Source organism: Chenopodium album, chromosome 9, assembly GCF_948465745.1.
Source record: "Chenopodium album chromosome 9, dcCheAlbu1.1, whole genome shotgun sequence".
Lineage (NCBI taxonomy): Eukaryota > Viridiplantae > Streptophyta > Magnoliopsida > Caryophyllales > Amaranthaceae > Chenopodium > Chenopodium album.
Genome location: NC_137842.1, coordinates 17,749,268 through 17,764,430, shown reverse-complemented (window position 1 = coordinate 17,764,430; position 15,163 = coordinate 17,749,268). Strand labels below are relative to the sequence as shown.

The 15,163-nt window shown below is 33.4% G+C and overlaps 1 protein-coding gene across 1 annotated transcript; it reads right to left on the bottom strand.

Annotated features, from left to right (window-relative positions):
- Positions 1-6,904: 6,904 nt before the first annotated feature.
- On the bottom strand, positions 6,905-14,906 carry LOC145558455 (uncharacterized protein C57A10.07-like). The gene is made up of 3 exons (XM_081619703.1): positions 13,941-14,906; positions 9,466-9,587; positions 6,905-7,372 (listed from the first exon to the last, which is right to left on the bottom strand). The coding sequence occupies exons 1-3, from the start codon at positions 14,533-14,535 to the stop codon at positions 7,055-7,057; spliced, it is 1,035 nt and encodes a 344-aa protein (XP_081475829.1). The 5' UTR covers positions 14,536-14,906; the 3' UTR covers positions 6,905-7,054.
- Positions 14,907-15,163: the final 257 nt, after the last annotated feature.

The window sequence follows — 15,163 nt, the reverse complement described above, 5'->3', positions numbered from 1 at the left end:
GGATGCAACGTATGAAGTCCAAAAGAAAAAAAGAGGGAAAAAAAAGGGAGAATAAAAAAAAAAAAAAAAAAAGAAAAGTTGAAGAAAAAAAAAACAGAAAAGAAAGAGAAAATGATGAGAGAAATGAGGTAATGTTGTGAAATTTTGTATCGAAGGTTGTAATTTGAATTTAGGTTCAATTCTTAGGTTGTTCTTGAGAGATGGCCACTCTTTTGATCCACTTAGGATTTGCCACCAAAATTTTCAAATTAATTCCCAACCTTAACCCCTAGCCATGACATTACAACCCAAGTTAAGACCCTTGGACTTGGAGAGGTGCGGTCAAAGAACGGTGGAGGGAGATAGATTTCAACCCTATGGAAAGAGTGTGCATAGTTGAGATGTCGGGATAACCTTATGACTCCACATAAAATTTCTTTTTCCGGTTCCCTCGAGGAATCATGAGGAGCTAACTTGGGGATGATTTGAAGCTAGTGGAGAGAACGCGGACCGTCTTGGTTGGAGCTAGGGCAGAGGATGAAATCATTAGTTCTCTACGCTTAGCTTAGGTTTGTCTCCTTCAACCATGAGCATCTTAGAACGTGTTCCCCCTCTTTGAGTTGAGAAAAGTAAGCATTCTTTGATTCATGTCCCTATGTTAGAGTCCATTTGGAGCATTTCCCATCGTGAAGCTTGATTGATTTTCTTAACCCTTGTCATATTATGCTTGTTGTGTGTGTTGTCTTTTTGTTTTAGTATTCCTTGCTCGAGGACAAGCAAAAGGCAAGTGTGGGGGATTTTGATGAGTGGCATTTATGCCACTCTTTTATCCTTTTTCTCTAAGGATTCTCCCCTCATTTGCACTTGTTTGGCCCTTTTTCTAAGCATTTTTACTTAGTTTTGCTTCCTCTTTTCTCTCTCCTTTATCTTCCCTTTTCTTAGTCTTCTCGCTTTGTTCTTATTGTGATTTCCATGCTTATGCTTTGTAGGAACCATCAGGATTTTCAAGAGGAGGAAGCTAAGCTCAAGGGAAGCTGGAGGAAGCATGATTCAGAAGAGGTTCGGCCGAACCTCCTGAAGGTGTGGCCGAACCTGCTCAGTGGTTCGGCCGAACGTTGAGGCAGGGGCTAGATGAAAATTGGCAGTTTTGCAGGAGTGGCCGAACCACAGGAGTTCGACCAGACCAGGATCAGGGAGGTTCGACCGAACCTACCCATGGTTCGGCCGAACCTACCCTGTAGTCCGGCCGAACCTTCCCATTTGTTCGGTCGGACCTCTCCTTTTATCAGTTGGCTTTGTACGGACTATATAAGTCCCATCTTAGAACGTTTTGAAGATTAGATTAACTTAGTTTTAATTTTTCTACAATTTTAGCTTAATCTAGAGAGAGAAACACTATTAGTCTTCATTGATAGAGAGAGAAAGTGGGATTTTCTTCATTAATGAACTTGGATTTTGAAGAAGGAGCTTGTTCAATCCTTTGTAGACCTTCATCTTCAATTAATGAGCAATCTTTTACTCTCTCTCCTCTATTTTTATTTGTTTTATTTTGATTATTATTTTAGTTGTTGGTATTGCTTGTTAATCATGTTTATTCTTGATTGTTTGTTAATTAATCTTGTTATTAGCATGATTAGTGAGTAATTTCCCCATTAAGGGAATGGTTGTGGTGTAGTTGGACCTTGAGCATGTTCTAGGGTTTAGAATTGATTTATTTGTGATTAAAGTCTTTATATGCTTGATATTCTTTAATCTTCTTGCAAGTGCACATTGTTGGTTGATTAAAGGTGAATCTTTGCTAACAAGAAACGGAAGTTGACTTAGTTAAGGTTCATTACTATCGATTGTTATTTAATAGTACCTCCTAGTATATGGTTCTAATGTGGAAACATAGAGGCTATGTTAGGAGAAGCCAATTGACCCCGGAAGGCGGCTAGATTGGATCCTTTATTTCGATATTCGAGCATGTTTAGTTCATAATTAATTCAATTTCTATGCCTTTGTTTATGTTCAAGTGAATGCTATACCTAAACCATTTTCCTTAATGTTTTATTTCTTGTTTTAGCATCTTTAGACTTTAGTTTATTTATCCCCTATTCCGGACTAGCTTAATTGTCGGTAACATTTGGTGGTGTTTATCCGTTCTCTGTGGTTCGACCCCTATGCTTGCCTTATACTCGTATTAGGTTTGTTTAGGTTGTATAAATTGTATTTGATCTAGGGATAGACAATTGACGACGCGTTTATTCCCTTGTCAGTGTGTCAGCTAGTCACACGATGTGGCTAGTCGCACACAAAAGTTAAAGGTGGCACTCCCTCCGTTTTTAAAAACTTGATGATTTTGCTCCATTTTTCCATGTGCATTTTTTTTATTTTTTTTGAAGAAATCCCGATCTTCCCATTAACATTTATGAAATTAACTAATTTAGAGGGTCTAAGTGTAGGATGACTATTTACTCACAAATGTTTGTTGACTTGAATAGAGTTAAGGTAACAATTAGGGATTAAACTTTTTTACTTTTCATCTTTTAGGACATGAACTTTTTTCTTTCATTGTTTGGGACCTGTGGTTAATTCTCAAGCAATTTAACCCATATAAAAGGCTTATTAACCAACATATGCATTAATTAAATTTTTTTTTTTAAAAAAAAAATGGTTATTCCAAAGCAAAAAAAAAAATTGTCATTTATATCGGTTAAATCAAATTTTACATCATAACAAATCATCGGAGTTACAACTTACAAAATCCATTGACTATCAATTACTCCCTCCGTTTTTAAATACTTGCTCCATTTCTCTTGGACACGCATGCTGATGTTAATCTTTGATCACTAATATCTTTAATTACCAATAAATATAAATTCTAACAATTGAAAATTAATAATCTATTCATTGAGATGATTCCAACAAGTACCCACAAGACTATATTTTCTCTTATGTATAAATCACAAACATTAGTCAAAGTAAGATAAATGAATAGTAAAAAAAATAGAAATAGAGCAAGTATTTAAAAACGAAGGGAGTACATGAACTATATAATTGTTCTGTTAGTTCAATATAGATCAACGTAACTAATTTTGCTAGAATAAGTAGTTAATTTGATCATTTGAACTATGTCATCAAAATTCCAAATTCCACAATTAAGCATTAAATTATGAGATTGAATTGAACCTTTCCTTTCATCCGGATAAACTAGCTGACAAACTTTATACTTGTTTGGTAATTCTACTAGTATTGTGTCATCTAGCAAAATGAGAATTGTAATCTTGCACAGCATAAATTGATAGGCCTTTTTTAAGAATTGATTGGCCTTTGATTACCATCAAGCAACTGAATTGTGGAAAAATAAAGAATATGGAAATGGGTAGATATGGTTTAAATGCAATATAATTTTACACCGGCTCGGAAACAATTGTATAAATATAATAATTCTGAATTGACCCCAAATTGGAATTCGAAATTCTAAAATACAAGAACAAACAAATAAATTCAACAATATAACAACACTAAGTATCAATTTCAACATCATAATTTATGAATACCTATACTTTTTTTTTTTTTGGAAGAGAGAACAAACAGAGGAGGTTGAAAATAAAGACTAAAGAGCAAGAGTTGAAAAGGCACGGTATTTTTATGTAAACACCTAACCTTTTTTTTTTTTTTTTTTTGAGAAAACCAATAAAAATCCTCTTTTGCAAATAAATTAGAACCTAAAATAATTAGTGGGCCCTACCATTTACTCACAGTTAATTTTTTTAACTAACATTCTTTCTTAGGTCCCAAAAGATGAAAAGTAAAAAAGTTTAATCCCTAATTGTTAGCTTAACTCGACTAGAATAGTACGAAGTACATTAATAAGGTGCGGCGTGCGCACATGTATGTTGCAAATGATCTTTATTATGAGCCTAATTAATTTCAATCAATGCCTTCGTTAACCTTATGATTAATTTTCTATATCAAATATAATTTTACGAGTTCTAGATTTAATTCTTGAATAGAATATTAGTACTAGAGATGATTAAATTTAAGGAAAATTTTGTAGAAAAAATCTTTTAAAAGCGTCATTTTACCAACAAAAAAAACACCTCGTTCTTTTTATGTTTGGTAAGAAAAAACATGTTTAGAAAGCTTCAACATCTTTTTTTTTCAGTGCGTTTCTGGTGCGGCAGGGTGCCCTATTAGTAACCCCTAAAGTAACACCCCAAGTAACCCCACTTAAGTAACTCGTCTAGTAACCCCCCAAGTAACCCCACTTAAGTAGCCCCTGATCGGACCTAGTAACCCCTAAACAAGTAAGTAACACCACCTCAAAGCCTTAAACTCCACCACACCACCACCACCTCTCGTACTCACTACCCCACGCCACCTGCCCCAACGCCACCAGCAACCACGCGCAGCAACTATGCTGCCACCAACTCCGATCCCCAAAACCACCCTAACCACCAGCAGCCACCAACCATGCCCATCAACCTTCACCACCAACCACCAGCAACCCACACCAACCACGCCAAGCAACCCACAAAACCAACCACCAGCAACCCCCACCAACCACGCCCACCAACCCACACCAACTCTGATCCCAAAACCCACCCTAACCACCGGAAACTCCGATCCCAAAACCACCCACACCAACCACGCCCAGCAACACACACCACGCCCAACAACCCACCACCTCCCGTACCCGCTACCACAAACAAACCCAAATCCAACCAAAACACAACCAAACCGGAAAAACAAAAACAATTAAATCTAACAAATACAATGGCTTCAAATTTCACTTCAAATAGGCTTAAATGGCCAAATTCGACTATGAAAACACCAGATCTAGAGTTTTCATGGATGAATATGGCCTTAAAATCTCTAAATTGTTTTTCCGGCGATGGAGTACGAGGAGCTTCACGACGACCACAAGCTAGGTTGGAGCTTCAAGGAAGTCGACGATGATCTAGGTTGGAGAAGGAAGTCGAAAACGATCGTTGGAGAAGGAAGTCGGTGCTTCAAGGATGAGAAAATGGAGGAGAGGAGATAGAAGAGAGGAGAGAGAGAAGAGAGAGAGAAAAAAAATTGTGGTTGGTCGTAAGGTGATGTCAGCCGCATATAAAACTTTGTGTGTGTTTTTCTTTCTTTTTTTTTTTTTTTTTGGAAAATAAAAACCACCTCCCGGTGCAACCTCTTTTGAAATTGAATTGCCTTATTTTGCCTCCAAACTGGTTTGTTCATTTTCTTAAGCCTTTGATTGAATCCATCCCATTTCTCCTTACTTTCATCGTCAGACCAAAGACCCTTAATAGAATTTTAAGGTTCGATTACCTTGACCAATGGGTCAAAGTAAAAAAAAAAAAAAAAAAAAAAAAAAAAAAAAAAAAGGTCAATAATTTAAAATTTGGGTGTAACACACATATAAAGTACATCTTGTTTTCAGATAAAGAACATTATTAAAGCATATAAAAGAAAATAACAAGAAATACACATGACGTTTATTAAGATGACTGTTATAATCTAATATATATACAAATAAAGTAGGCATTTTTGGAGACCATTTGGAGCGCCACATAAGAAAAGATATTATTTTGACCAATGAAAAATTAGATTAATAATTTATTTTAGGATTAAAAAATTCACTCGCCACCTACGAAAAAAGTGACGAATAAGATTTAAGAATTTTGCCACATATGTAAAAATAACGAATAGTAAATTATTAAAATTTAAACTTTGTAAAAAAAAACTAATAATTATCTTTTTTACATATATATATGCAAATCTTTGATCGCAACTATCTTTAATCTCTCCCTAGCAAATATTATAAAGATTACATATTAATTATGTACTCATCGAAACGAATAAAACTAAATCTCATATGACTCTGTTAGAGAGAAATTTAGAAGATTCCCCCTAATTTTTAATAATTAAAAGATTTTAAGTGATACTAACATTTTAAAACAAAACGAGTATATAAAAAAAACGCATAAGCAAAGGATTTATTTTAACCAATAAAAAAAAAAAGATTTTTCATTTATTTTTGAATTAAAAAATTTAAATTGTCACCTAAGCAAAATTAATGAATAAGGATTGGGATTTTTAATTCAAGCGCCACATTAAATATATAAAATAACGACATATAATGTTAAAATTAAAAAAATTATCTTATGATATTAGGAATTTTATTCAAATTTATATTTCATGAATGATCTTCATAAATATACAATATGTTATACTATATTTAATAAAATAATTTATTAGAACCGTGCATCGCACGGGATTATATCTAGTTATATATAAAATAAAATAAAAACCGGTGAAATAATATGATTGAAATAAAATGTTTTGAAAACTAAGTTTTTTTAAATGATAATTATAATTTTGATATTTGAAAATGAAATCATGAGTTATTTGTGAGAGAAATTATTTTTGAAAGAAAAATATTATGCAAACTCATTATCATACACAGTTTTTCCTAACTAATAATATGTTCTTTACAATTTTTGGAAAGTTTTTCTGCTAATTTTTCCAGTACAATTTTTTCACAAATTTTTTATATGTGGCCGGCCATACAGTGTGACAAGAGTTACTCGATCGGTCATGGATTACTCGATCAGTGAGAACTTGTTCGGTATTTAGTGTGGGTCAGCTTGCCGTATAATGTGGTTGGTCAAACTGAGTTTTACTCAGTCAAGAAAGTATTCGGTCGATTAAGGGTTACCCAATCAGTGTTTTGATGTATGTCAGCTTGTTGCACGTTGTAACTGGCTACACCAAAAAAGTGTTGTACTTTTTTTAATAAGCATCATTCATTTTCTTTGTGGCTTTTCCTTTTTACTTTTTTACTGAAAATATGTTTTCATATGCTTCAATTTCCCTTCAAATATTGCTGTAATTATTTATATGGAAGATGAAAATTGCATCTCAAATTAATCCATAGGAGAGGTTGAAACCATGGGAAAAATTGCATCACGGCGAAGTAGATTAATGCCGATTAGGAATTTTATCTTCTACATCTGCAACAAATCTGGAATAGAACATTTTGGACGCTCATCGTGTAAATGATCATAAAAAGTATATAGCCACAAAGTATACATTAACCCCATGGGAGAGGGCCTCCGTAAAGTGATGTTCCACAATATTTGAACAAGCCTTCGATTTCAGGACATCCATTAGGATAAGGTATTGACCGATGAAAAGGATCTCGCCTCAATTTCTTGTGATGGAGCGAACTGAGGCAGCCATATGGGTCTTTTTCAAACTGAGATCTCACTAAGGATTCACCTTTCTTAGCTGCTGCTTCAGAGGTTGCTGATGCAGGAGTGCCCACATAGGAAAACCTAGATGCAGGGAAGCCGATTGCCAACCTGTGAAGTTGCGCAAATCTCTCCTTTTTAAAATCGTAACTTACAACCTGATAGTACAAAAAAAAATTATGCAGATTCTGTCAGAATAAAATTTTCAACAATGACAACAAAAGAAGCCAACTGCATCCAGATAGATTCAGAACCAGAGTGAAGTAAGTTACAACTGTACTACTTCATATTCCAATTACATTAGAAAGATGAAACAAATAACTCTCATCTTCTAAGGTTTCAATTAACATGATTAGATTGTCTCAAGGCTCAAATGACACAATGTCAGAAGAATGTAGTGACTCAATGTACTTTGCTAGTGAGAAGTTTTGTACCTTAAAATTAAATATATACAGACTACAGTCATCTTGTGTTTTTTGAATCAAAAATTTATTTGATGAGTATCATGTCCTCGCAAGTTGCAACAAAACATAATTTGCAGAAGAAAAAAAAAAAAAAATGCAAACGCTTTAAAGGAAGTTAAACAAAATGCAATAAAATTCTACTACTATAAGAACAGTCCCAAACTCCCAATATGTATCAGAGGAAGGTGTAGTATGCTGGAGGATGTTGTGATTTTATACACAGAACTAGAGAGGAACAAATGATGGCCATTAGACAAAGTTTTGATGAACGAGAAAAATAAAAGAAGCTAGGCAAATAAATACACCATAGTTGCCTGACCTCAGACAATCATCATAGCCATGTCCAGCAAAGCAGCATAGCAAGTGTTAGTTTCACAACCCCAAAGTTTTCCCAACCCCTACCTATTGCTTTTCCCCTCCCTTCGCTTCTATAAGAGGCCAATAGCCACCAATCACAAATAACACCACCAAGCACCAATATATCAGACCATGGCCATGGATTCTGATTCTCTCTCCTCCCTCCATAAAGTAATCCCCCTAGCAAGGACGCGACACAAAGTGAGGGGTATATTGGAAGCAAGATTTAATTTAGTTATGAGAAGCATGTAGGAAGATGAGAGTTCGGCGTAATTTGGGAGAGTGCAAGCCTCTCGGAAGCTTGTAGATTGTAACAGATTTTTCTGTTCAATCACAGTTCCCACCTTACTTGCTACTAATCAGTTCATAGTAACCCCCTATTCCCATGATTCTTCTGACTTCAAGACGAGCCTTTCAGTAATCAGTAATCACCCACATTGTCCCTGCAGACTTTTTGTAGACCCCAACAGCGTGTAATTATTGTATGATGCAGACTATCATGCATCAACGGCACATCATAGGGGCAGGTTTTCAGAAGCTGAGGTAGCTTATTTGCAGGTTACGGAGAGAAGGAATTATGCCAAGAGGCTATAGAGAAAATTTTCATATACAACTATTTTACTTCTTGTCAGGGTTGTCATCATCAAATCATCAGCAGTGATTGTAGTCAGATTGGATCATGATCTAAAATGGCAAGTGCAGTATGTAGAATTAGATGTTATTTGCACCATAGTATGAACCAAAAATTTGATCAAAGGCTATAAACACATCCTCCCATCTTGAACTTAAATTACCCTTCACTAGGATACAATTTCCACCCTCTATGTAAGATTTTTTTGAAGACATTAATAGCATGTAGCTTCAGCATGCCAAATCTTAGGCAGCTCAGCTAAAATGGGCATACTAAAAACCTTGCAGCTCGTTTCAGAGACAATAGGGTTACAGAATTTATATCCAAAGTATTTCTTATGCTTCATATTTTCTATTACCCTTTAAGGATGATAGTGAATGGTTATGGGAGAAAAGCATATGATCGAAATTGGAGTTGCATAATCATAAACATTGGCACGAAATTTCCTTACATATTTCAAGTAGTTTTAATATCATTACCACAATGCTAAACAGTTCAACAAAAAGAAGCATGAATTTGCAACTTTATATTATTTTATTAATGAATCTTAGCAGAGATTCCAGTAAATTAAACACCATAGACCAGTATATTAAACTCCATTCAGAAATGACATATATTAACAATGTAGATGTAAGTTAGGAATACTAATGTAAAACTAATGGGATAACAAGTAACAATCCATTTATAATAAGTTTTAATGTTTTCTTAATTTTAACTGTAATGAGAACAACCTTTACACAGTTTGCTTCATAAAAATCTTGTATATGTCCTTTTTATGCACATATAAATACAAACTTACTGTTATGTTTTGAGGATATGTGCCTGTGAGCTCCCGGAATCGACAAACACTAAAGAGAAGGTTTTCAAAACTGTCCCTTGCATGCTCTTCTGTAAGTGCTCTCTCCCTGACATTTCCTTCCCCTGTAGAAATTATAGCACAGTAACAATAATCAATGGAGGGTACCACACAGATACAAGTAAAGACAATTAATACGAAAACATTTTTGTGCTCTATCCTTTATTTCCTTGCTCTATTTATGACGCGGTGACCTACCCATCCTAACCAGGGTAGTGCCAAATATAATTCATGTGAAGATAAGCCATAAAAGGTGACGTAAACATACAGGAAGAGGAAAGAAGCATGCCAAACAAGTTTTAGATAGGAATTTTCAAATTTTTAGCAGATTATCATCAAATTTTACGTATCTTAGTTGATAAGACAAAACAGCAGTTCAATTGTGACTCAGAGCCTGAAGGTATTCTTTCTTTCAGACAATTTCTGGCCTTTGAGATAAAAATGGAACGCCAAACATTACGAAGTATTAAGAGCAAATTCCAAAAATTTATCATAAAAACTCCTCAAAAGATCTGAAACTATTAGCCATTCCTTACATAGAATACATACCACTAGCCCCAACACCATTAGCTACCAACCAATGGCAGGTTAGGAGGGTAAAATTCATGCAAATTTAACCATGAAGCATTGCAGCTACAAAGAAGATGTTTGCACCTTAAACATGATCTAAGACATTATGAATTCTTGATCTTCAAAAGGCTACTTTTATTAGGCCCTTGATCTGATTGGCAACTGAGTATATTAGTAAAAACAGTTCATTTGATAGCTTTTATTTAGTCCACTGTAACCCTCAGTAGATATATACACGTTAAAATAAATTATCTAGTAATATGGCAACCTTATCTGATCAAAAGATCAGGCAAAGACCCATAAGTCCAAGGACCAAGCAATATAATGTCACTGTACATATATATCAGGCGCTGCCACTGTTGTGCACTCAAGCATATTTATACCAAACAAAAAACAATTTCAACCAGCCTGAACGAAAATCTTAACTATGGTCCCAAACAAAATGCTATCCTCAACATTCTTAAATAACAAGTATAAATCCAAAGAAATTATTCAGTACCTAGATAACAAGATAAGACTTAATTTGAAACTGAATAGATTCAATCCCATGTCCAGAAATAACCCAAAGGCAATTGAAACAAATAAGGAAGAATAATAAATAGCCCATATCCAAAAGGACACAAATAAGTGCTGACTGATCAAAAGTGTATATGGCTTAAACTTATATGATAACTTCTTTCATCTCCTTTATCCCTGAAATGCAATTCCTGAATTTCATAGCAACCACATTAACTTTCTTCTCTCTCTCTCACACCAATTTAAAAATATGAAGTGAATCAAGACATTCATGCTTCCCAATATACTCATATTCTCTATCTTGGTCATTTGATTCATTAGAAAAGCTGAAAAGTACCTTCCACCATACACTGAGCTTCTTTCTGAATTTTAATCTCTAGAGGACTGCTTCCTCAATCTTCTTTCCTGTATGCTTTAATTAATAATTAAACTGCTTCCATGGTAGCTACATTTTCTCCCTGCAAAGTCTCCCTCTCAAGTTGAACTTGATGACAAAGCTCCTCCACTTTAGCTTCAGATTTCCACCTTTTAGTGATTCAAAGCCTTGTGCTTTGGTACACTATTGTATATCTTCTTCCTAATTTCTAATCTATTAGTGACTAAGACATTTTTAAGATGACTGAACAAAGCTCAATGCAGACTGTTTGTTTAAATAGGTTTCCAAGTTTAACATAAAGCTTTGATTAACAGGGCATCAAGAATTAACAATAAAAAATTTAAAGCTTTGATTAATCGAGTCATACGGAAGTCACAATCAAAGGACAAACGTAGACAAATGTAGCACATTTACATAAGCAAACCCTAAATTAAAGTTACCCCTTAGTCCCTTACCTTATTCCTTAATCTACATTGATTGTGCTTCAGTGCTTTGGTACACTATTGTATATCTTCTTCCTAATTTTTATATCCAACCATACTTGGATATAAAAAAAAAAAAATAAATAAAAAATAAATAAATAAATAAATAAAAAATTAAAAAAAAAACCCTGCTAACTGATCACTATTAATTATAGGCCATGTAGTGCATTGTATAATCTCCCACAACATTAATCATGACGTGAGACCATACAATGTTACAATGGTTTACCCAGCATTCATATACGCAGAACTCTTTTCGTAATCATCTACACAACATATAAGATGACCACTTTCTGAAATTAGCTTAAGTGGAGCTTTATCTCCAAGAATGACTATCTTTAAAAATGAATGAAATAAAATATATACTCCCTCTATCCCATTATATAGTTCTTTCAAGGTATTTAAGAAATAGGAGGAAAAAGTGCATGAATTACATTAATAAAAGTGAAAAAGTACAATCATAGACAAAAGTGAGAAAGAGAAAGTGGAAAAAAGTACAATGCATGTGCAAAATTCAAGAGTAAATTAGGAAGTACAATGAATAAAGTTAAAAAACTAAGAGTATAATACTATCCAAAAATAGAAACAGGGACAATATTTTGGATCTCAAAAATAGGAATACAAGAACTATATTATGGGACGGATGGATTACATATTAAAAATAAATAAATAACTTTTTTTTTTAAAAAAAAAAAAAAAGAGAAGAAGATTAAGGTACACCGGGTTAAAACCAATCAACTCTAGAAAAAGGATAATAATTCATTGCAGTAAAGACCATATTGTTTTTTTTTTTTTAATAACTTATTTGATTATAACCAATAGAAAATGAATGGTTCTTTTTTTTTTTTTTCCTTTCTCCTTTTTTTTTTTGCTTAATGTCCTTGGTGGTTAGAACATTACCTTGTATACCATAGGATGGGTTCTAATTCTTACCCAACATTCTTTTTTTTTTTTTTTTTTTTTTTTTTTTCCCCCTCTTAATGTCCTATTGCAGTACATAGATGTGTCTTGTTTTTTGTAAAAAAAATTTAAGACATTGATAAAAGTGTTCAAGTAGTACGATGCCCTACCATTATTAAAATCTTGGCTCCGCCACTATTTCCAAATATAAGTTACATTAGGCAAATTTAAGTTTAAGTTAAGCACAAAAGAAGTTTAATTAAGTTAAAGTTAGCACAAAAAAAAAAAAAAAAAAAAAAAAAAAAAAAAAACAACAACAACAATAAAGATTTTAATTTAAGCAAAGTATTGTTAATCACAGCAACATTAAGCTGAGGGGAAAGACATAGAAATACTAAGAAAATTGAAATTCGATGATTTCATTTGTGTTTACTCATCATTAAATATCTTTAATTTTGTAATTAAAAATTATGAACATTTAATTTTTGGAAAATACACAATAATACGAATCCAATGACATCTCATTTGAGAAGTTTTTATCTTAAGGATTAGTGTACAAATTACGTCAAAGTTTATTTTAATCTAGAATCAGATCTAGCAAAACTTCAGATCATGTGAACTAACATAGCTGAAATCTAGGATTTTATGAAGGAAAACCTACTAAACAATCTCACCTACAGAATTATATCTCCAAACAAAGATTAGCATTCACATGAGGGTATCAAAGAATTTTCTTTATGAAAATCCTTTACAAGCCAGCTTTATTAAAAAAAGAAGAAAACATACCCCAATTATTAAAAGATTTCGAATGGTACTGGAATCTCCAGTAGATTAGGTGTTGTTTCCATGCTGGACAGGTCAACAAAACACCAGGTTGCTCATGAGTGAGTTTCATGCCTAAATCTTGTGAACCATTTTCTTTGGCTTAATCTGTTGTTGCTCCAAAAGAACACTTTAAGGGTCATACTATAATAGCTTGATAGATATGGTGGTATGACTATAATACCTAATACTACGTATAGGTTATTACATAACTTCAACTTTCAATAATATACTATTGGAGAATCATCTTTTTTTTAATACCTGACTCAATTTCCGCTCAGCAATATCAATCAAAACTTAGGCCTTCACCTTAAGAATTTCCTCAAATTCCTATGAAAATTCTTACTTCGTATAATAGTAATCAAAACCAAGGATTTAGCTTCAAGGAATTCCTCATTTCCTATTGAAATTCTTAAAATTACTCAAAAATTAGGACTTTGCTTCATGGAAATCCTCAATTTCCGACACTGCCAGTGCCTAGAACAACATATTCGATAATTTCTCAAATTCCTAAGGAAACCCTAATAATACTACAGATTTTCTGTAAAGACATTGTATCAATGTCAGGGTGATTAATTATTCAGATAACAATACTGGTGCATAATACTGCATATAACAGAATTGAGCAATGATAAAATAAAAGGCAACATTTAAAATTTAGTTAAAGCATAGTATCAATCATATTACACACATTCTTTCAAGTAAATTAGGAACTGGCAAAAGGCATAGACAAACAATATAGATGAACTCACCAAACCACCCTTTCGATTCGGCAACAAGCCAGTAACTCTGGGCTTCACTACGAGGACCGGCATCCTTTCGAGTCTCGCCCCCACTAAACAACAACAAAGCTTGATCATCCTTAGCAGCAACATCAACACCCTCCTTAATATGTTCCAAAAATGTGGCAGCTTGTCCAGGATGCATTTGATAAGATTCCAAAAACCAAGACTTCTCATTATCAACTTTCCCACAATTACTACTAGTATAAACTGAATGCCCAGCTACCATCACAAGATTTGTAAGCTTAGGAAGCGGATAAAAATCCGGTTTCGCATCGAATTGCCTATAATTATACACTAATCGAACACGATTTTCATAAAATATAAGTATGGTTATAATTGCAATCCCAAATGACAAAATTAGCAAAAAGACTAATACAGGATGTAATTTGTAATAATACTTGACACGATTTGCAACTGATTTGAACATTCTGATCAAATTAGATTTAGAATTTCTAGTTCTTCTAGGGTTTCTAAAACCTAATGATTCTATATCGATCTCAACTCTAGGGTATGCATCAAATTTCTTTGGAGTACTACCTCCTCCAATTGAGCGACCACTCATCCTACTAAACAAAGAATTGACATGAAATTACCCAGAAAATATCGATCATTTCTTAGTGAATGAATTATGAATAAAAAAATTGAAGAACAATATCAAAATCAGAAATTTGGGATTTTAATAAAACTACAATTGATAATTGATCACAAATAGTAATAATAACATTAGATTTGATCAATCAAAACAGATTATGAGACCCTTAATCCTTCGAATTTGGCTGAGAAAGAGGAATTTGAAAGAAGATTCAGATGAAGAATTGGGGAATTTATTGAAATTGCGCAAAAAAAAAGAAAAAAATACATCGCTGATTTGATTATTTTTCCATTGGGGTCGTTGTTACTCTTGTTAGTGTTGAGTGTTGACTAAGACTATGAATAATGAATTCTATATTCGACGCGGTGAGTTTAATTTCCCACCCTTGTCATTAAGGAATATTGTTACTCAATCAAATTTATGTTCTTTTATCAGTCAAAAATAAAAAATTCTACTCTTTTGATATTGACTCAGTTAAATTTTAATTTGGATTGATCGGACTCAAAACATTAAAATTTAAGATCATTCTCACCTAAGAAGAAAAAAAAAAATCACTCCTCTCTCACTCTACCTTTGACTGAAATATAAATGTGGGTAC